Source organism: Bombyx mandarina, chromosome 26 (assembly GCF_030267445.1).
Source record: "Bombyx mandarina strain Sakado chromosome 26, ASM3026744v2".
NCBI classification, from domain to species: domain Eukaryota; kingdom Metazoa; phylum Arthropoda; class Insecta; order Lepidoptera; family Bombycidae; genus Bombyx; species Bombyx mandarina.
In genome coordinates this window covers 533,178-555,234 of record NC_143232.1, presented here as the reverse complement: position 1 = coordinate 555,234, position 22,057 = coordinate 533,178, and the positions used below count along the sequence as shown (strand labels likewise).

Sequence of the window (22,057 nt, the reverse complement as noted above, 5' to 3'; positions counted from 1 at the left end):
ATTTCTGCCGTGAAGCAGTAATGCGTTTCGGTTTGAAGAGTGGGGCAGCCGTTGTAACTATACTTGAGGAATTAGAACTTATATCTCAAGGTGTGTGGTGCATTTACGTTGTAGATGCCTATGGGCTCCAGTACCCACTTAACACCAAGTGGACTGTGAACTCTAATATAATAATATTATAACTCCCATCTAAGCAATAAATAAAAAAGAGCTCTCTAGCTCTCTCCCCATCTAAGCTAATATGAAGCATCTAGCTAAAAACGGACAAAAAGATTTTACATTAAAAAAACATTTCTCGGATGCTGTATGTTTTGTTGTTTTATGTGTTATTTATATTGTGTTGTACGTCTCGGAGACTTTATCAGTTATTTATGTAGTTCATTATTCACGTGCTGGAGACTCACAGCAGTGTATCTCAAAAGGAACGCGCGTAATGAATTAGGCGCCGCCATTATTCAAGAGAATTTAAAACAAAATCTCGTTGATATATTATTATAACGTTAGTGTTTTATAATGTGTGTTGTTGAATTAGGATGTTGTAAATCAATTTTATTTGTGACGTGGGAATTGGACGGATATTTTTTTGGCTAGTTTCGATTTATTCTTGACATGTTTTATAAGCAAATATGTACACATTCAATGTGTGTTCACAAAACTTTAAGATGAAGAAAAAAACGGTGTAACATAAATTATAAAATTTATATAATTGCATAAAAGTTATTAGCGTTGGATCTGCATATTTTTTGAACGTTCGAGTGGATGCCACATTAATTGCTGACGGCAGATGTGACGCTTACGTCAGTAATCAATCTAACTACCGAAAAATAAAAGTTAAAATTTTGCCGCCTACCTTCCGACAGCCGAAGTCTAAACTAATCGAAATTGTTCGTTACAGTGACTTTGTAGCAAAAATCTAACAACTTTTGAAGTTTTCAAAAAGTTCAAATCAACTCCATGAAAATAATGTTGAAACTATATTTTTTTTTTTTTTCGTAAATTTTCTCTTTCTTTTTTACCCATTAATGGATTCATCGAATTTACTCGAAAATAATAGGCGTTACAGGTTGATGTACAGGTCATATCATGGCGGCTTAATAAAAAAAAAAACATGATGGCGGCGTTAGATCTTATCGAAAAGTAAATTAAGAATGCCAGATTCTTATTGGAGCGTCTCTAAAATACTTGAAAAGTATGGGTGGTTATATATTAATATACAATAATTGCTCGTTTAAAGGTATAAGATACTCTCATTTTCAACTTAATAGCATTCAAGAAAAAACAGTTTAATATTGCATAAACCACTTTCCGGTCTTCCTGCGAGGCGATCTCGGGAGGCTAAATTAGATTTAAAAGTAAATTAAAACAGTAGTACCCCATGGGTCGCGTGTTCAATCTCGCCGCCAAGGAACATTGCGTTTCAGAGTTCTTCTAATCGTCCTTAATTAAGTGGAAGCTGCTCTCCGCATAGTTTTTAATTTGATCAGTCTCGGACTGTTTATACTGCTTTATCTCTGGTCTGTTTTTGCAAATCCTTTTTTTACACTGTTTATTTATTTATTTAATTGAACCAACAAAGTGATTTTATTCAATATAAAACATTGACAAATTGACAAGAAGTATATGACAGATGTCACCTCGGTTGTAGGTGAAGTCGACAGTGCAATATAATTTTTTATTTTTTTTATCCCCTATATGGGTGGGCGAGGTCATAGTCCTGATGTTAAGTGGTTACTGGAGCCCATAGACATCTACAGCGCAAATTCGCCACCCACCTTGAGATATAAATTCTAAGGCCTCAGTATAGTTACAACGGCTGTCCCACTTTTCAAACCGAAACGCATTACTGATTCTTGGTAGAAGTAGGCAGGTACCTACCTACCCGTGCGGACTCACAAGAGGTCCTACCACCAGTAATTACGCAAATTATAGTTGTTGACAACATCTTGAAACTAGAAAAGTAAGAATAATTGAGCAAAAACACAATGAATAATTTTAAGAGATATAAAATCCAGAATTCTTCAAAAAATCCTTTTCACAAAGTAACAAAACGTTTAATATCTACACTTATTAGAAAAAAATCTATAAATAACACTTTAATTATATTATTTACATTTGATCTGTACTGTTGATACTGTTGTCAGCTGAGACGAGCCCAAGCTTCACTGTCTGGTATATTTGACGTATTAGATTAAGACTGGTAATAGACTTATAAGAGTATTTTACCAATACCGCAAGGTATCTGTACTTCTTTAAAGAAATTTTGAAAAGCGTTCTGAGCGGTTAGGTTTAGTTATGCTCTGAGATTACAAGTCTAACAATAAAGTCCATAAAAATATATTTTTCAATCGATTTCACAGTTTAAACACGTGCTTAATTTGGTTTGTATTATTCTGCCCCAAGCCTTTAAATCGTTTGGCCTAACTGCAAAGGCTTAATTCGTGCGTCGTTTGTAAACTTGCCATTGCTAATTAGATAGAAATTCCCAGTGAACTAATGACTTGACTAATAACCTCGACTTTCTGAAAGAAAATTTGAGACTGCGAATTTTGTTTCTGTATCAGTAGGTAAATTATAGGGATGTGTTAGTAACGTTTTCCCTATTCTATTTTATTCGATTTTCTTAAAAATTAGACATAATTAAAGAGCCGTAGACTTAATTAAAACTACTTTTACGTTTTAAGTCTCGCTTTTATTATAATTCTCATTTTAAGCTATTGCATAGCATGCATTATTGGGACTGAAGAATCCACAGACTTTCTACTGTTTAGGGTGGATCCCAAAACCACCTTGAGATATGAGTTCAATTTTAGTTGCGAAAAAGCTGCCTTACTTTTCAAACCGAAATGCATCATTGTTTCGCGGCAGAAATAGGTACAATGTTCGTATCTACCTGTTAACTTTTATCTGCTCACACAATTCACAACTAAACCATGTTACCACCAAAAGTTTACAAAAACGTCTACTTAAAATTCTTCTTTGACTTCATCCAGTCCTTTTCATGTAAATAAACATCTAGACTTCTAATTAGGGACAAGATCGTGGTCAACCGTGAAAATTCTAAATCCTTATAAATTACTGGCAACCCTGCAGCCAAGACGAAGACGAATGTAACGTGGCATACGCCGCAAGCAGCGCCACAAAACGCTGGCAACCCGAAATACGGGGAGACAAATAATTATTTTCAGAATTAAATGAATTACTTACGTTTAAATAATTCATTTAGTTGAATTAGAGCTTTTTGTATTAAGAAAGCGCGCTATTTGCGTTGTAATTTCAGAGCTCATTAAAGATATGTTCGTGAAATAAAATAAGAGAAGAAATAGAGTAATATGAAGGGAATATTATTTTATTTTATTTATTATAATTTTTTTTTTTTGTTAAAACACACCACGTTAACTGGTCCCGTGATAAGTTCGTAAAGAACTTGTGTTACAGGTACCAGATAACGGAAATAAATGTAAGATGTGACCCTGTGACCATGTCACTTACCACTACACCAGACGGCCGTTGATTATATTAATCTGCGGAGGGACTTCGGTTCCCTCTGTATTTTGTACCGTATGTTCCATGGGGAGTGCTCTGAGGAATTGTTCGAGATGATACCAGCATCTCGTTTTTACCATCGCACCGCCCGCCACCGGAATAGAGTTCATCCATACTACCTGGAGCAACTGCGGTCATCCACAGTGCGTTTCCAGAGATCTTTTTTGCCACGTACCATCCGGCTATGGAATGAGCTCCCCTCCACGGTGTTTCCCGAGCGCTATGACATGTCCTTCTTCAAACGAGGTTTGTGGAGAGTATTAAGCGGTAGGCAGCGGCTTGGCTCTGCCCCTGGCATTGCTGAAGTCCATGGGCGACGGTAACCACTCACCATCAGGTGGGCCGTATGCCCGTCTGCCTACAAAGGCAATAAATAATAATAATAATAATAATATATATTAATAGTGCCGTTATATATTAATAGTGATGTGAATTTTGTGAGTCATCACTAGTAGGAGGAAAGTAGGCAGTCACACGTATTAGCTTGGGGACAACTTTTATACAAGAAATTAAGACTTTGATCTCATATTTCAAGTGATATTCATAGTTTTCCAGTATGCATATGTCACCAGACGGACAGTGTGATTGTTTATCTAACTAAAGCAATTTATCACTTAGGAGAAATTGAGTACCGTCAAACGGGGATAATAGAAATCGAGGGGTGAATGCAGATAAAATTGGGATTGAAATGTTCGTATTAATAACTATGAAAATCTACTAGCCACAGCCTATAAAATGGGAAAGATGTATAGAAGAATAGTTATTTTTTGAACCGGCAACACTTATTTGACATGAAAATAAAAATAAATTGGGTAATTTGGTAATTCTGTACTATAAGTTTCCAAAGTTTTAAATTTAGCCTATTTTTCCGCTATTTGTAAAATTGCTGTAACATGTCATAGTTTGTTATAAGAGATTGCTGTACATGCCTGTAACTGGCTTACATACCAGTACTTAATTATATACATGTTAATTTTAAGCTTGAATGTTTTGTGTGTATTGCTGTTAGTGTCTAAATAAATAAACCCACAGACACAGCCCACTAAGTTTCTCGCCGGATCTTCTCAGTGGGTCGCGTTTCCGATCCGGTGGTAGATTCTGCGAAGCAATGCTCTTGTTAGGGCTAGTGTTAGCAACGTCCTCAGGTCAGAGTCCTGTGAGCTCACCTACTCATTCTGCGAATTCAGTATAACACCTTGAGATTACTAGAAAAGATTAAAAAAAAGAGTATAATTTTTCTTTCGACATACGCGATTCCTAGACACAATTAAACCTCAACACAATTTTTTTTCTTTTTTCTATTGCTTACACGTGTGGACGAGCTCACAGCCCACCTGGTGTTAAGTGGTTACTGGAGCTCATAGACATCTACAACGTAAAAGCACCACCCACCTTGACTTCAGTTCAGTCTCAGTACAGTTACAACGGCTGCCCCACCCTTCAAGCCGAAACGCGTTACTGCTCACGGCGGGAATAGGCGTGGTCGTTGAAATGTCAATGAAACTATAATACGTTTAGCTCTAAGTCGATTTATTGTATGATACGAATATCACATGTGTGAATATAAGCCGCAAACAACCGGAGGCAACAAGAATTTCCCGCGCACACGATAAATTCGTTAGCGTATACCAGTGATTCTCAACCTTTTTTTTTGTTGCGGCACATACATATTTAAAGATTTCAAAATTTGGCGGCACACAAAAAAAAAAAAGATAAAAATTATTTACTTACTACAACACACTGCATAAATAGTTTATCAAAAAATTTTAATATACGAAATAAACTAAAACATACTATACATTTTTTTTTTGTGGATTTCAATGTATATTCATGTTTAAAATATTTTTCTTTTAAAATGATATAATTTAATAATATTAACATTATTATATATTCGCAAAATTTGGCGGCACACTTCTGAAATTTGGCGGCACACAAAAGTGCCGCGGAACAGTGGTTGAGAATCACTGGCGTACATGATACGCTTAATTTCCCAATTATTTAGAGAGCTATTTCGGGAGTGGTTATTAGCTATTAAGGAATCTGATGATGTTAATATAACTTCATTGTTTGGGGTAAATACACAATGTTTATATTAAAAAAAACTACCTACTGGTTACATAAGATTTTTGTAATTTTACAAGAAATTTATAATGCTAGATCGTCTTCAAAATTTGTTTACCTAACACGATTGATGGCAATTCACATAAATACTACTTTAATTATATTATACGTATACCGGAACAAATGTTGATTTTTTTTATATTACATCAAACAAAATGTTTATTTATGCAGGGTGTCCCAAAACTCAACGATAACCTGGTACCGGGCAAGAGGCCAAGGTATACCAGTTATGAAAAAAAAAGAAAAAAAATCTAAGTGAACTTAGTCAAGCGATGATAGACATTTTTCGAGAAAGTTAAAAATTTGACATTTCATTTGTGGTTACGATTAATAGTACTGTTATTTGAGTTAACATTATTAAAAAAATCACTGTAAAATTGTGAAAACTGCGATCACAGTACCTAAAAATGCGACCAAGGCTGTCAAATTTTTAACTTTTTCGAAAAATGTCTATCATCGCCTGACTAAGTGACATAGATTTTTTTTCTTATTTTTTTCATAACTGTTATACCTTGGCCTCTCACCCGGTACCAGGTTATCGTTGAGTTTTGGGACACCCTGTATAAATTTAACTAGATCGTTTGAGCTCGTCTGAACTGACCTTTTCAGTTTAATGATTTTTTTTAATTCCGCAAATAAAACGCAAATAACTTCACAGCTAAATTCGTATTAGTTGGAGTCGCTATTGATTTTAAAACAAATCTCAAATCTATCGTGTAGTTTACGCTTTTAAGTTATCTTTCAAGCGAAACATTATCTGTTTGCGAACCGTATGCTTTAGATCTCGTGTCTTAAATGCAATGGGCTTCATAGTGATGTCTGTGGGCTCCGACAACCACATCACATCAAGTGGAGAAAAACAAAAGCTCTTTCCCCGTCGAACTTCGGTCGTCCGATGCGACACGAAAGCTTCAGACACTCCAAGCCTTCATTACACATTTCAGTCCACTTTAGCTACTGAATTTTATATGAAAGGTCCAGAATATTTATATTCAGAGCTCCTCAAAGACTATACAATTAGTAAGGCGAACGTCGACGGTAATTAAGTATTGTTATGTCTCATTAAAAAAATTATGAGTCGGGAAATAAAAGCAATTTTACGGATAATTAAAACTGTTTTTACGGTTTAGCCTGTGCTAAACATGGCGTCAGCAAGAATTCAAATGCTGACGGATTAATCGACGGCTACGAAGACTTTAATGTGTAAGAAAGGACGTAAATTTTAAAGTGTAAATAAACGCGTAGGTTAATCTCAGTTACATTTTTAATATTTGCGTTCGAACAATTTTGTAAAGTCGTGCGTCTGTAGCGTAAGGCTAAAGGATTTTGTGACCGTGTAACCTATATACCTAAAATAGAGAGTTTGATTCTAAAAAAAAGGATGGTGGTGCTTACCGGTGCGTGCTCACAAGGTAACTGACCGCCAGTAATTACGCAAAATCTATATATTAATACGTGAAGCAAAACCTTTGTATCCCTTTTTACGAAAATTGCGCGGACGGAGGAGTATGAAATTTTCTACACTTATAGAGAATATAGAGAAGAAGTGCACAATGCTAATATTTTTTTTAAATAATGCATAAAAGATACATTAAATCAATAAAGAAAACATTACACACACTACATACCATGTATTTAACGCACACACGCTTATATACCATTTATTGTCAAACTTTTGTTCTTGAGGTCTGTGGTCAAATTGAGAATAGATTAAATATTGTTTGTCTTTATTAATATTTTTTTATAGTGTAGCCTTGGCGAAATTTGTGATTATAGAAGTATAAAATACAATCATAATAGTGTACAAACTTACGATTCCAATTAATTATAGTCGAATTTCCACTACTGCGGGACCTCTAGTATTTGTAATTGATTCTAAGACTCACAAAAATACTGATTTGTTTTATTAAATAAATTTAAAATTTCGGATGTTTTACAGTTCGTCGTTACGACATAAGTCGTCGTGGCTTAAAGGATAAGACATCCGGTGCTTTCGTGTTGAGCGATGCACCGGTGATCGAATCCCGCAGGCGGGTACCAATTTTTCTAACGAAATACGTACTCCCCAATGTTCACGATTGACTTCCACGGTAAAGGAATAACATCGTGAATTAAAAATCAAACCCGCAAAATTATAATTTGCGTAATTACTGGGGGTAGGTCCTCTTGTGAGTCCGCACGGGCTGCTACCACCACCCTGCCGATTTCTGCTATGAAGCAGTAATGCGTTTTGGTTTGAAGGGCGGGGCAGCCGTTGTAACTATACTTGAGACCTTAGAACTTATATCTCGAGTGCGTGGCGCATTTACGTTGTAGATGTCTATGAGCTCCAGTAACCACTTAACACCAGGTGGGCTGTAAACTCGTCCACTCATCTAAGCAATAAAAAAAACACAAAACGGCAATTCTGTTGGCTAATATCTAATGTGTTAAAACTGATTTATAATAAAATAAACATAATTTATTCGCGTTGCACGATTGAAATAATTTCAACCATTTCATTTATTTGTATGCAATTTAGCTTAAAATTTTCCCGATCGCTTTTGTTCAAAGATTAAAATACAGATAAACGAAAACACATTTAAAACGCACGTGGCGTTATTATCTCATATTCATGTAAATCGGGTCGTGCTCACTAAGTTCTGTATTCATATGAAAGCTGGATTAGGCTACTTTAGATGTGCATTCCGAAATGTTTAAACTTTGGAGTGGATACGTCTAGACAGGATGGCATTAAGCTGTGTGTTTAGATAATGTTTTGTTCGGCTTTTCGGGTGAGCAGTATCAAGAATACATTTTTTTTTTACTTATATGGGTGTATGAGCTCACAGCCCCCCTGGTGTTAAGTGGTTACTGTAACACAACGTAAATGCGCCACCCACCTTGAGATATAAGTTCTAAGGTCTCAAGTATAGTTACAACGGCTGCCTCACCCTTCAAACGAAACGCGTTACTGTTTCACGACAGAAATAGGCAGGGTAGTGGTACCTATCCGTGCGGACTCACAAGACGTCGTACTATCAGTAAAAAAATATTATTTGGTAGACTAAAGGGGCTATTCTAGCTTGGTCGGTTTGATAGGCGAGCTGACGGTATTAAGCTTGGGAGACTTTGCTAACACTGGCCCTAGCAAGAGCAGTGCTGCGCTGAATCTACCAACACATCGAAATCGCGACACACTGAGAAAATCCGACCAGAAACTTAGTGGTTTAAGCCCATTTCCACTTAGAAATAGCTGCTACCTAAACTTTCCTACAAAAAAATCTAATCAAAACAATAATTGGACTATTCTTTGTTGCAGGCACAACGAGTGAAACAAGACGCGAGGGACGAAATAATTTTCAAAAACAAAAAAACAAAAAACACAAAAGTGAAAACAAAACAATGTGAAATAATGAATCGAGACACATGATTTCAACGATAAACTACACACAGTCACAGACGAATGTGAACATTCTGCACGTTGCGTACTCGTCGTATGGGAACGATATTGAAAATGTCACAGAGTACCGTACGAAGAGCGAGGCGGTCGTGGATCTCGACGATGCCTTCCGTAACGGGAGCCTCACTAACACGACCATCGGATACACGAACAACAACTTCACGGAATACGCTGAAATACCGCATTACATAAAGATAACCTCGATGACATTCTGCATAGCGATCATGTGTTTAGGGGTCATTGGGAATGTGATGGTGCCAATCGTTATATTAAAAACGAAGGACATGCGGAATTCTACGAATATATTCCTTGTTAATTTGAGTATCGCTGACCTTATGGTGTTGCTTGTTTGCACTCCCACCGTGCTGGTCGAAGTCAATTCGAAGCCTGAAACCTGGGTTCTCGGGAAGGAGTTGTGTGAGTACATTTCTATATTTTAATTAATACACTTTTAGATACTAGCTCGTTCGACAATGGCTAGCTGAATGCTGACAGCGAAACTAAAATAAATAATAGTTTAAAAATACTAACAAAATACGCTTTAAAGAAAATCCAACTAAAAATAGAAAATAAATGGGGTGCTTTTCAGGATATTATCAAAACAACTCTTCTACTCATATCTGTTCATAAAATATTTATAACTACTGATACCATGCTGCACCCCACGCTTTTTTTACAATAAAATCTATTTTCTTACACTATTTTTAATTCAAATTTATTTAAACTTATTTTCTATTTTTTAGTTGAATTTTGTATAAAAGTGTATTTTGTTCGTTTTTTTTAAACTATTATTTATTTTTCATTTTTTAGTTGAATTTCAATTTTTTCAATATTTTTTTAATATAAATTTTTCATCGGTTCTTAACAAGTATACCGAATTCCGAGTTAATCTGACGTTTTGAAGGGGGTCAAAATCATGTTCAAAGATTCCGTTACATACATACGTCTGAAGCTAATAAAAGCGTATTAAAAATAAACCTCAAGTAATGGCTAGGTGCATTTAACGAAATATGCAATAAATAAATATTCATAGAAACATGTCTACATATTAAAAGCAATCTCTAAAGTAAGAAACTTCAAATATGCAGCAAGTAATGAATGTCGAATTCTTCGTATGAGTGAATTTAATATTTAAACAGTTAATCTGTTGAATTAATAATAAAACATGTATGCCTTTAGAAACTTGAAAGCACTTAGCTTAAAATAAAGACGAAACTGATTTCTGCGTCTCTTTTTGGTTTAAATGTCAATAATAAGAATAGCTCGCTGTTTCTCCCGCGGCCTTTGTGATAAAGGTAATACCAGTTTCTTTTAAAAGCATATAAGTACTAGCTACGCCCATGCAAAATTTTATATTAAAACATAAAAGCCAAAGACGATTTAGAAACTAACCAAGTGAGATACATTTTGATGAACATACATTATCTTTTATGTATATAGATTTCATATCAATTCGATCTATGGTTCATAAGATAAAAATCACTGGCGTCAGCGCCATCTATCCGGCACTAAAGTAGCTTTCTTACTTTTTAACACCATTTTCAATGACTTGAAGAGGTCTGATCAACTGAAAATTTACACACGCATCAAGGACTAATGAGGACACAACAATTTTAACTTTGCTCCTATATCCTGATCAGTATAAACAGGATTACAAAAACCATGAAACTAATTGTTACTCCGACTGCTATTTAAAGGATGTTTTTTTTTGTTTTTGAATTACATTTATAACATTATCTACACTAATATATAAATCTACAGTGGTTTTTACAGATGTTCCGTTATCCTGTACCATGCATACGATTAACTTGAAACTTGGTATCCATGTAGAAAATACATATACTTTTTTTTTCCTACCTAAGCTGATAGCCTTGAGAGGCTATTTCAGCGGAACTTTAACTAGTAGGTGAGCTCACGGGGCTCAAGCCTGAGGACGTTGCTAACACGAACCCTAGCAAGAGCCGTGCTTCGCAGAATCTACCACCGGATCGGAAACGGGACCCACTGAGAAGATCCGGCGAGAAACTCAGTGGGCTGTGTCTGAGGGTTAGTTTACTCGTCGAGCCCTTCGTCACCGTTAGTGGATCGGGAGGATCCGAAATGACGTGTTTGGGGCGACATCGACTGCTTTCCATTCTTGCCGCAGGATCGGGAAAATAGATAGGCTAATTAATATTTATATGAGTGTTGGACTCCCTAATAATAATGATAATAAATAAGAATGTCAATTTTAAATGCCCAGCGAAGCGGGCGAGTACGGCTATTTTCACATATACGAGTATCTATATACACTAATCATCAACATTTTCAGACCTTTGGTACCCACTACTAGGCATGGTCCTCCCCTTTTTGTGCCATATTGTTCGATCGCCCACCATTCTCATCTAAATCTGCCCATCGGTGGTCACAATTCCACTACCTACATACAAAATTGATAACGGAATATTTCAATTTCAATTATCACCAACTTAAAGAATTTCGATCTAATTGAAAAAAATGCACGCATTTTAAAAATCGATAACAATGCAATAATTTTATTGACCTAATAAACTGAGCGAGAGGGAAGTCATAAATCATATTTTATTTTATTACAATAAAATTAAGGCATATCCAATTTTAAAAATCTTTATCGTTAATGCAAATCATTGTCAATCCAGTAAATATAACAAGGAAGGATATCATTATTTTAAATTGATATTGATATGAAATAAGGAAAGGTATTGATTTATCGAAAATGAAAGGGGAAAATGAGGGGAGTGCTCTGAGGAATTGTTTTAGTTTTTACCATCGCACTGCCCGCCACCGGAATAGAGTTCATCCATACTACCTGGAGCCACTGAGTTCCGGCTTTGGAATGAGCTCTTCTCCACGGTGTTTCCCGAGCGCTATGACACGTCCTTCTTCAAAAGAGGCTTGTGGAGAGTACTCAACGGTAGGCAGCGGTTTGGCTCTGCCCCTGGAATTGCTGAAGTCCATAGGCGACGGTGACCACTCACCATCAGACGGGCCGTATGCTCGTCCGCCTACAAGGGCAATAAAAAAAAAAGATTATACGTTCGTTAGCTTAATTCTTTTAGATCGTGACTCATATTTGACTGCGGCTGTACGACCATAAGAGTCTAATTCTGATCATTCACGTTCAACTAAAATTGAAACCACTAACAGTTTTAAGTAAAGTGAAAAACTGTTGTGTGAATTGCCAAGCGGTGTGTCGGCGGCAGATCGCAAATTGTGGTAGCGCGTGGTGCCTGTGTAAGCGTCGACTCCAGACATTAAAATTTTGTTTCAATCATTTCGGACGAAATCAGTTGGCCTTATTAGGCTTATTAGACCGTAGCTAGGTCTACTAAACCAATGCAACGGCAACAAATTTAAATAAAATTAGATGTTTTAAACTATATTTTTATTTTCCACTAAATCTTTTTAATGAAGTTATTTGGCAAGTTGATATTGTTTTTTGACGAAAAGTTAGAATTTTTATTAAATGAAATATCTTAAAATAATCTCTATATCGTAATACAGAAAATTAAGAGAATAAAACGAAACGAAAAAATCTAAAGTGTGTTGTTAAATAAATAGATATATTACCTTTTAAAATCGAGAATACTATTACCGAATTATAATTGATTAATAAACGTCCAAGTACTTAAAGTTATTTATTTTTAAAAATCCAAAACTCCTTAACTAGCACCACACCCGATTCAGAGCCATTCTCAACACATGCTGACGTTGTGTGTAATGACGGGCACACAACTAAATATAGCCTTAACGCTTTCAGTTTAAAGTCTATTATTGCCCGAGTCGAGAGCACAGTTCCCTTGCCAGCTAACCACTGTTTGTGCCCTAATTGAGTGCAATAAAGTACGCGTGCGGAGATGAGAATGTACAACGCTGAAAACCTTTTACGAACGGGGTGGTAGGTAGGTTGATGAAATTTTAAATTTTATTACAAATTACTATACAGACCGCTATGCCTTTTCCGGGAAAACAATCACGGGTGTGGGCTCAAAGCGTGGGACGGGCCTAAAACAATTCGAACTTCGACGATTATTCATATTGTTGACATTAGTGATTCGGTGGACTGTGGAAGTGTTTTTTATTTATTTATTTTTTATTGCTTAGGTGGTTGGACGACGGCTACCTTAAGTGGTTACTGGAGACCATAGATATCTACAATGTAAACGCCGCCACCTACCTTGAGATACAAGTTCTAAGGTCTTGGAAGTGTTTTTTATTTATTTATTTTTTATTGCTTAGGTGGTTGGACGACGGCTACCTTAAGTGGTTACTGGAGACCATAGATATCTACAATGTAAACGCCGCCACCTACCTTGAGATACAAGTTCTAAGGTCTCAGTATAGTTACAACGGCAGAAATAGGCAGGGTGGTAGTACCTACCCGTGCAGACTCACAAGAGTGCCTACCACCAGTAATTACGCAAATTATAATTTTATAATTTTGAAAGGCCTCCGGGCCACCAGTAATGTTTCAATCAAAAAAAAAAGAAAAAAAAGAGCTCCCCTCCACGTTGTTTCCCGGGCCCTATGACTTGTCTTTCTTCAAACGAGGCTTGTGGAGAGTATTCAACGGTAAACAGCGGCTTGGCTCTACCCCTATCATTGCTGAAGTTCATGGGCGACAGTAACCACTCACCATCAGATAGACCGTATGCTCGTCTGGCTACAAGGGCACTTAGTGGCTCTGACTATTGCGCCTAGGGTTGTGGGTTCTATTCCCACATGGGGCATTGTGTTTCATTACAAATTGTTTACTCTTTGTTTGGATGTTTATTATCTATATTTAAACGTATATAAGTATGTATGTCAGTCTCTGGTACCCGTAACACAGGGAATCTTAAATTGGGGCTGAATGACCGTGCGTGATTTATTCCTAATTATTTCGAATTAAATATTCGTTGTCCATGCATACAGGAAAAGTTTTCGAAATTAAGTTTTGTTAGATGTCCCGCAGTAGTCGAAATTCGACTATAATTAATTGGAATTGTAAGTTTGTACACTATTATGATTGTATTTTATACTTCTATAATCACAAATTTCGCCAAGACTACACTATAAAAATATTAACAAAGGCAAACAATATTTAGGTAGTCTATAGGTACCTACTCAATTTGACAACAGACGTCAAGAACAAAAGTTTGACAATAAATAGTATGCATGCGTGTGTGCGTCAAATACATGGTATGTAGTGTGTGTAATATTTTCTTTATTGATTTAATGTATCTTTTATGCATTATTTAAAAAAAAAAAAAAAAACATTATGCACTTCTTCTCTATATTCTCTATAAGTGTGGAAAATTTCATACTCCTCAGTCCGCGCAATTTTCGTAAAAAGGGATACAAAGTTTTTGCTTCACGTATTAATATATAGATAATTAGAGACTCGGAGTGGCGTCACCGATGTCGATAGAATCCTTTTAGTGCTTCTCGATTCGTCTAGTTGCCGTTCTCAGCAATTTATTACTCGAATAATCAAACATTCCAAAGTTTTTTTTAATTGCTTATATGGGTGGACGAGCTCACAGCCCACCTGGTGTTACGTGGTCACTGAAGCCCATAAACATCTACAACGTAAATGCGCCACTCATCTTGAGATATAAGTTCTAAGGTCTCAGTATAGTTACAACGGCTATCCCACCCTTCAAACTGAAACGCATTGCTGCTTCACGGCAGAAATAGGCCGGGTGGTGGTACCTACCCGTGCGGACTCACAAGAGATCCTACCACCAGTAAAGAAATTAAGTTTTGTAATTAGAGACTCGGGGTGGCGTCACCAATGTCGATAGAATCCTTTTAGTGCTTCTCGATTCGTCTGCCCTATACCATCAATCTCTAGTTGCCGTTCTCAGCAATTTGTTACTCGTTTAATCAAAAACTCCAAAGTATTTAAAATTTAATCAGTAAACTCGAAATTTAGTAAATCGTTATAGTTCCGCGTGGTGTCGTTGTGAAATTTCAATAAAGCAGTCGCTCCAGATTGAAATTTGAGTTTTTGCCGGAGCTAAACGAGCAGTCGCGCAAATGCGAATATAATGCGATTCGAAATGAATTCCAATTTATAAAAATTTCCTTCAAAATCGACTCTCTTTGCGATTCCGTCAGCTGCTTGATTTAGTGTTCTTGTCGTTTTACTGTTTACCGCATTACATACTTTTCGTTATGTACATGCTCGGCTCGAAATCAAAACAGGGCTCCCTATTATCTACCGTCAAGTGAATCCGAAAATATTGTTACGACGGTAAGAGTAACGCCATCTATCGCCGAATAGCCAAACGAATGTCGAAGGATCTAGTAACATCTAGAACGCCCGAGAAGCACAACGCCATCTATTGTCAGATAGCGTAAACACACATCGAAGGTACTCTACTTGTGAGGAATGTTTTCGACGATTCTAGGGATTTCGTCTCGACTATAAAAGCGTTGCAGAGATGTCACGCAGTCAGTTAGTAATCGGAACTACTCGAAGGGAAGCGGAAGAAGTGAATTGAGAATTTTAAAGTGTTCTGTGAGTGTTCTAAGTGATATATACAGTTCTAATTTGTACTTCGGTAGAATTTTATTTCTCCTGAACACTAACAATATTTCATTGCCCTCGTAGGTCGTACGGCCAACCACAAAACAATTTTGAAGTCGTCGTGGCCTAACGGATAAGACGTCCGGTGCATTCGTGTTGAAGCGATGCAACGGTGCTCGAATCCCGCAGGCGGGTGCCAATTTTTCTAGTGAAATACGTACTCAACAAACGTTCACGATTGACTTCCACGGTGAAGGAATAACATCGTGTAATAAAAATGAAACCTGCAAAATTATAATTTGCGTAATTACTGGTGGTAGGACCTCTTGTGGGTCCGCGCGGGTGGGTGCCACCGCCCTGCCTATTTCTACCGTGAAGCAGTGATGCGTTTCGGTTTGAAGGGTGGGGCAGCCGTCGTTACTATACTTGAGACCTTAGAACTTGTATCTCAAGGTGGGTGGCACATTTACGTTGTGGATGTCTATGGGCTCCAGTAACCACTTAACACCAGGTGGGCTGTGAGCTCGTCCCCCATCTAAGCAATAAAAAAAAAAAAAAACAACCGAAGATAATTTTGAAGCTTTAGTGTTCCGTTCTTTATTTTCAAGTTCTCTGAAGTTTGCGTCATCAATATTCCGCCATATCCCAGTAACCAAAGAATAAAGATCAGCCAGAACCGCTTAGCTTTACGTTCGACAACCGAAGTGGTTAATTTTTGCTCCACGGATTTATGTGTTATCGATGAACACATAAAACGTACTATGTTGATCTCCTCCCATTTCTGGGACATCAGATAAAAGAAGCCGACACGGCTCTCGTATTCCGTTAGTCGTGTTACGATCACATAAAAACTTGTAAAATTAATTACGCGTTGGTACGTACTTCGGTGAACAAACATATTTGCGAGGTGGAACCGTCGCGTTTAAGGAGTATTTAGTCTTCTCTTTCCGAACGATAACAATAATAGGTCAGTGATTTTTTTCAGGGATGAGACTTTTTGGCGGCAACGCGAGGAGTGAAGTCGTGTGATTTGTTTTATTTTGTCTATTTAGCGCTCCTTCAGGCTTAAATGTGTAATAACGGTGGTTTATTAACTGTTTAATATCTGTGCAAGTGCACAAATGGGGGTAAATGAAACAAAGCCGCCGGACGTAACTTCTCGGGATCCTCCAAAAAGTTCAATGAAAAATCTTAGTAAATGATCACCATTTTACTGAGATTATATTTCATCCCATATCATCTCATCTCATTTCCTTTAATTTCATCCCAGTTAATTAATGTCTTAAATTAATCATCTTCATTTCATTTCATTTCATTTTACTCCATATTGTCATTTTTCATAAAAATAAGAATATTTAATAAATTACAATAGGACATGACTTAAAGGTCTTAGTTATCAGGTCATAAAATCGGTGGTAGGTACCACCACCCTGCCTATTTCTGCTGTAAGCAGTAATATGTTTTGGTTTGAAGGATGGGGTAGCCGTTGTAACTGTACTTGAGACCTTAGAACTTATATCTCAAGGTGGGTGGCGCATTTACGTCGTAGATGTCTATGGGCCCCAGTAACCTATTAACACCAGGTGGGCTGTGAGTTAGTCCGCCCATCTAGCAATAAAACAAAAATCTGTATAAAAACTTCCTCCTTTTTTTTGTACATTTTTTTTATTCAAACAGTCTTCACTATAACCGCCTTGTTACCCTGAAACTCAATTCGCTTTGATTAGAGGCTGTCGTCGAAATCTAAAAACGGCCCCTTGTTAAGCAAATTAATTTGTAAAAGTAGAATTTAATTTGGGAACAATATATAAATACTTTTTCTGCGCAAAATCTTTGAACTCTTAGACTGTTTGGCATCTGTGAAAGTGCGCGAATGTGGAAAAATGAAAGAAAACCTCTGGGCGTGACTTCTCGGGTTCCCGCAAAAATCTCACTGAAGTCTCAGTAATTAACCAGCATTTACTGACAGTTTATTTCATCTCATCTCAACTCGCTTCATTTAATTTCATCTCAGTTGATTACAGATTCAAATAAGTCAACTTTACCTCATTTCTTTCCATATCGTATAGCAGAGTATATGTATAAAAAATAGGCTGTACGTTTTGATACCTTCGCCTTTCCTGTTGGAAAAATGAAACTATTACTTGGAAAATTGACACTGTTATTATGTATAAGTATAATTATGGCAGAAGTAAGGAACACCGTCTTGTATAGGTGCAAGTTATAGTTGGAAGGCTCACCGAAATAGCGAAATGGCGATTCAAAAAATCATCAACATACGTTAAACTAGATAATAGAAGACACACATGCGGGCTCAATTTATTTCTAGAATGATACGTGTTTAATTATTTATAGAGGAAAGGCCCGTACCAATTAAAACTTTCAAAAATGTCAAGCTGCACAAATGTAGGTTTTTCTACATTAAATCTATTCCTTTAATAATAATTCCTCAGAGCATTTCCTATGGAAGATAGGGTATAAAACAGAGAGAAAATTGAAGTCCCTCCGTAGACCCAGAGGCTCTAATCTCTCCGTGAGAACAGGACTATCGACCATCCAAACAACCCGTTTCTACCTAGTCAGATCATAAGTATTGTCACACAGTAAAAACTTTTCTTTTAGAATGCTGGCCACAAAAAAGTTTATTGAATTCGAATCTCGAATTGTTCATGAAAATAAAAATGTATAACTTTTAGAATTTTACTCATTTTTAAATATGGAATGGATGCTTAAAGAAGACCGTGTTGCAGTTATTGCGTTGCATCGTTGCGGTTACGCGCCAATTCAAATTTTTAACATACTGAAAAATTTGAATATAACCCAAAAGATTCGTTTATCGTACCATCAAACGATACAATGAAGACTCTAGTGTAGATGACAGGTCAAGAAGTGGTCGCCCTCGGTCTGTTAGGACTCCAGCAGTGATAAAAGCTGTGAGGGCGCGAATTCAAAGAAATCCCAAACGTTAGCAGAAACTGTTGGCCCTTCAGATGGGGTTAAGCAGAACCACGGTGAAAGGGTGTTAAATGAAGACTTAGGGCTTCGGGCATATCGAAGAAAAACAGGGCATCCTTTGAATACTCGTCTAATGGACCTGAGACTGAAGAGATGCCGCGCTTTGTTGAAGCGGTACGCGGGAAAAAAATATCGGGCAATTCTTTTTTCGGATGAAAAATTTTTACCGTAGAAGAGAGCTACAACAAACAAAATGATAAGGTGTACGCACACAGTAGTGAAGAAGCGAGCAACCGTATTCCGCGTGTCCAACGAGGTCATTTTCCATCCTCGCTCATGGTATGGTTGGGAGTTTCTTATTGGGGCTTAACAGAGGTACATTTTTGTGAGAAAGGTGTAAAAACGAATGCAGTTGTGTATCAAAATACAGTCCTGACGAACCTTGTGGAACCTGTTTCTCATACCATGTTCAATAACAGGCACTGGGTATTCCAACAAGATTCGGCGCCAGCTCATAGAGCGAAGAGCACACAAGACTGGCTGGCGGCGCGTGAAATCGACTTCATCCGGCACGAAGACTGGCCCTCCTCCAGTCCAGATTTGAATTCGTTAGATTACAAGATATGGCAACACTTGGAGGAAAAGGCGTGCTCAAAGCCTCATCCCAATTCGGAGTCACTCAAGACATCCTTGATTAAGGCAGGAGCCGATATTGACATGGACCTCGTTCGTGCTGCGATAGACGACTGGCCGCGCAGATTGAAGGCCTGTATTCAAATCACGGAGGTCATTTTGAATAAACTTTAGTGTCATAAGAATCTATGTTTTGTGAAGTTCATTTTGGTATATGAATAATTACATAATGAATAAACTTGTTTCAATTATTTTACATTAAACATGTGACAGAATTTATGACCTGACTAGGTATATGGAGTCAAATGGAAGTAGCTGGTATTTGGGAGCCCCGGCTCAGAGGTGAGAGCAGTACTCCAAGCAAAGCCAGAGCCCAAGCGCTAAATACCGCTTCGCTCTGTTGAGGACTCCCAATATTTTAGAGGCTAATTTGGCTTTACCTTCCAAATGACTCCGAAATTGGACATCGCTCGAAATATCGCCCCTCAGAATCCCTATACTCGAGGAAAGCTGCAGGGGTACTCCTTGAAATTCCGGCGCTATGACAAAAGGGTCCTTCTTCGCAGTGAACGAGCGAACCTGTGTCTTCAATAGGTTGAACTGAACTAAATTCAGTTCACCCCACTTGGAGACCCGCCCCAGAGAGCTCTCCACTTCAAACCCAAGTTTTGATCGCCTCTCTCGTACAACGCTTCGAGAGAGACTGATGGCCCAGAAATCGCGCATCCCCCATGCTATCATCCGCATAGCAATGCACGCCATCAATAGATAGCATGTCATTGATATGCAGTATGAAAAGCATGGGGGAGAGCACCGAACTTTTTGGAAATGTTTAAAATGAATGTAAATGTGTTTCATATCTGAAACATGTTGCATTTTTACTGGTGATTCGATGTCTTATACGACGTGAAGCACTAATGCACTTCGGTTCAAAGGGTGGGGCAGACGTTATGCTGTGAAAAAGGAGACTTTAGAACTCATATCTCAAGGTAGGCTGGCGCATTTAGGTTGTTGATGTCTATGAACTCTGAAAACCACTTAAGACTACTTAAGCTCGTTCTAACTACTTAAGGAAAAATCTTAATTATAACTTTAAGATAGATCAAAATGGGGGACACGTGAGACTTGCTCGAAATGATCTCTTTTATCTGCGTTTTATCATTGACACCCTACAAAAACCATTGTGTCCATGAAAAGTATCCAAAAATAGATAAAATTATTATACAATATTGACTTTTGTTATAAATAGTTCGATTATAAATTGAATTTCTATTTATTGAGCGAACAAAGGAGTTTCAAGTCGACGTGTAGGCGAACGGGGAAGTTTTATTCGTATGCAAAGAGGGTACATGCAAATTTGTAAGGTAGGAAATACTTTATATGAATACTCGTTAAAATTCGACCTTTGTCGACAAGTAGCCTGCATAAACAGTCAAGAATTTGTGAGTTCCGCTTATCGTCAGCTGAACCGAGAAGTTGCTTATCCGTTTTCATCAACATTTTACATAATTTATACACTCAAGACGTGTGAAACTTTTTTTCATATTATAGATATTAGAAAAACAAACAAAATAGCGTGGAGTACTGGCACAAATCAGTAATAAGTCTATACACTACACGGTCAGCTGCTGCGAACTATAGGCGCCGCCATATTGGCCTTGTCTGCTTTGTCGAGCGCCTTTCACTTTATCCCTACTCCGCGGCCGACCGTCACGCGACATGCAACACACAAACGAAAAAGTTTGAGACGTGTAATAAAAGTTTCACTTTAAGTGCACATAGCAGATTTTGGTTTGACAACGACGAAATTCAAAAATATCAAATTGCAAATGATCAAAATCATGAGATTGCAAAATGATGTTGTGCAATCTTATTGGTTAATATTACTCCGTTTCTCCGCTCCGCTGCCTCGCTCCGCTCCGGTGGATAGGCATCCTAACGCCGGCAATACGTACAGCAATTTATTGTTATAATAAATAACCTGAGTGACTTAATAATGCTTCGTAAATATGACAATCGATTCGGAAGTATCCTTTTGCGTGTTCCGAGATCACTAACGCGTATAGATGGCATTCGTTTGAACACCTCTATATGGTCCAGTGATCCGATTTTGAGGCAACAAGCGTGAAAATAACTCACCGAATAAGTCAAATGTGAAGTAAAATTTACACCTGAGATATTGCAAATGTGTAGTATAAAATAAAGTCTTCACATATTTGTCTGTTTCTTCGGTTATTTCTTCTAAGCCCCGCATCTAACCGATTCTAAGACAGTTTTCGTTACCATTAAGAGCGATTAATGACGGATTGTGTGGTATATTTGGAATATACTATATACATACTACATGTATACTATACTTGAGACCGTAGAACTTATATTTCAAGGTGGGTGGCGCATCTACGTTGAAGATGTCTAAGAGCTCCAGTAACTACTTAACACCAGATGGGCTCGTCCACCCATCTAAGCAATGAAAAAAAATCAATAACGCGGCTGGCCTATAGCGGTGCTGTGACAAAAAAAAACTGTTTTCGTGCGGATATTTGGCAAACACTGGCCAAGTTTTAAGAGAAAATGTTGTCGCGAAAAGATGTGTTTGTTAATAAAATGGTTGTCGTGAAAGAGGCAACAGATAGGCCTTGTAATCTACTTTCCGAGTAATGTGAAGAGTTTTACTGTTGTTGAGGCCTCTTGTGAGCCCATACGAGACCACCAAACCATTTCTGCCATGAAGCAGTAATGCGTTTCGGTTTGAGGGATGAGGCAGCAGTAGGACTGTAAAAACTGAGACTCAGAATTTAGAACATAAGTATCCCTCAAGGTTTCTGGCTATC

At 37.4% G+C, this 22,057-nt stretch overlaps 1 protein-coding gene across 2 annotated transcripts in view; it reads left to right on the top strand.

Annotated features, from left to right (window-relative positions):
• The window catches only part of Ethr (ecdysis triggering hormone receptor), a 142,582-nt gene that overhangs the window by 80,513 nt on the left and 40,012 nt on the right, over positions 1–22,057 (top strand). For both annotated transcript variants that reach the window (XM_089738851.1, XM_028187856.2), the window contains exon 2: positions 8,966–9,523. In XM_089738851.1, the coding sequence (XP_089594977.1) occupies positions 9,073–9,523 (451 nt within the window). In that variant the 5' untranslated portion in view covers positions 8,966–9,072. The remainder of the gene's footprint in view (positions 1–8,965; positions 9,524–22,057) is intronic.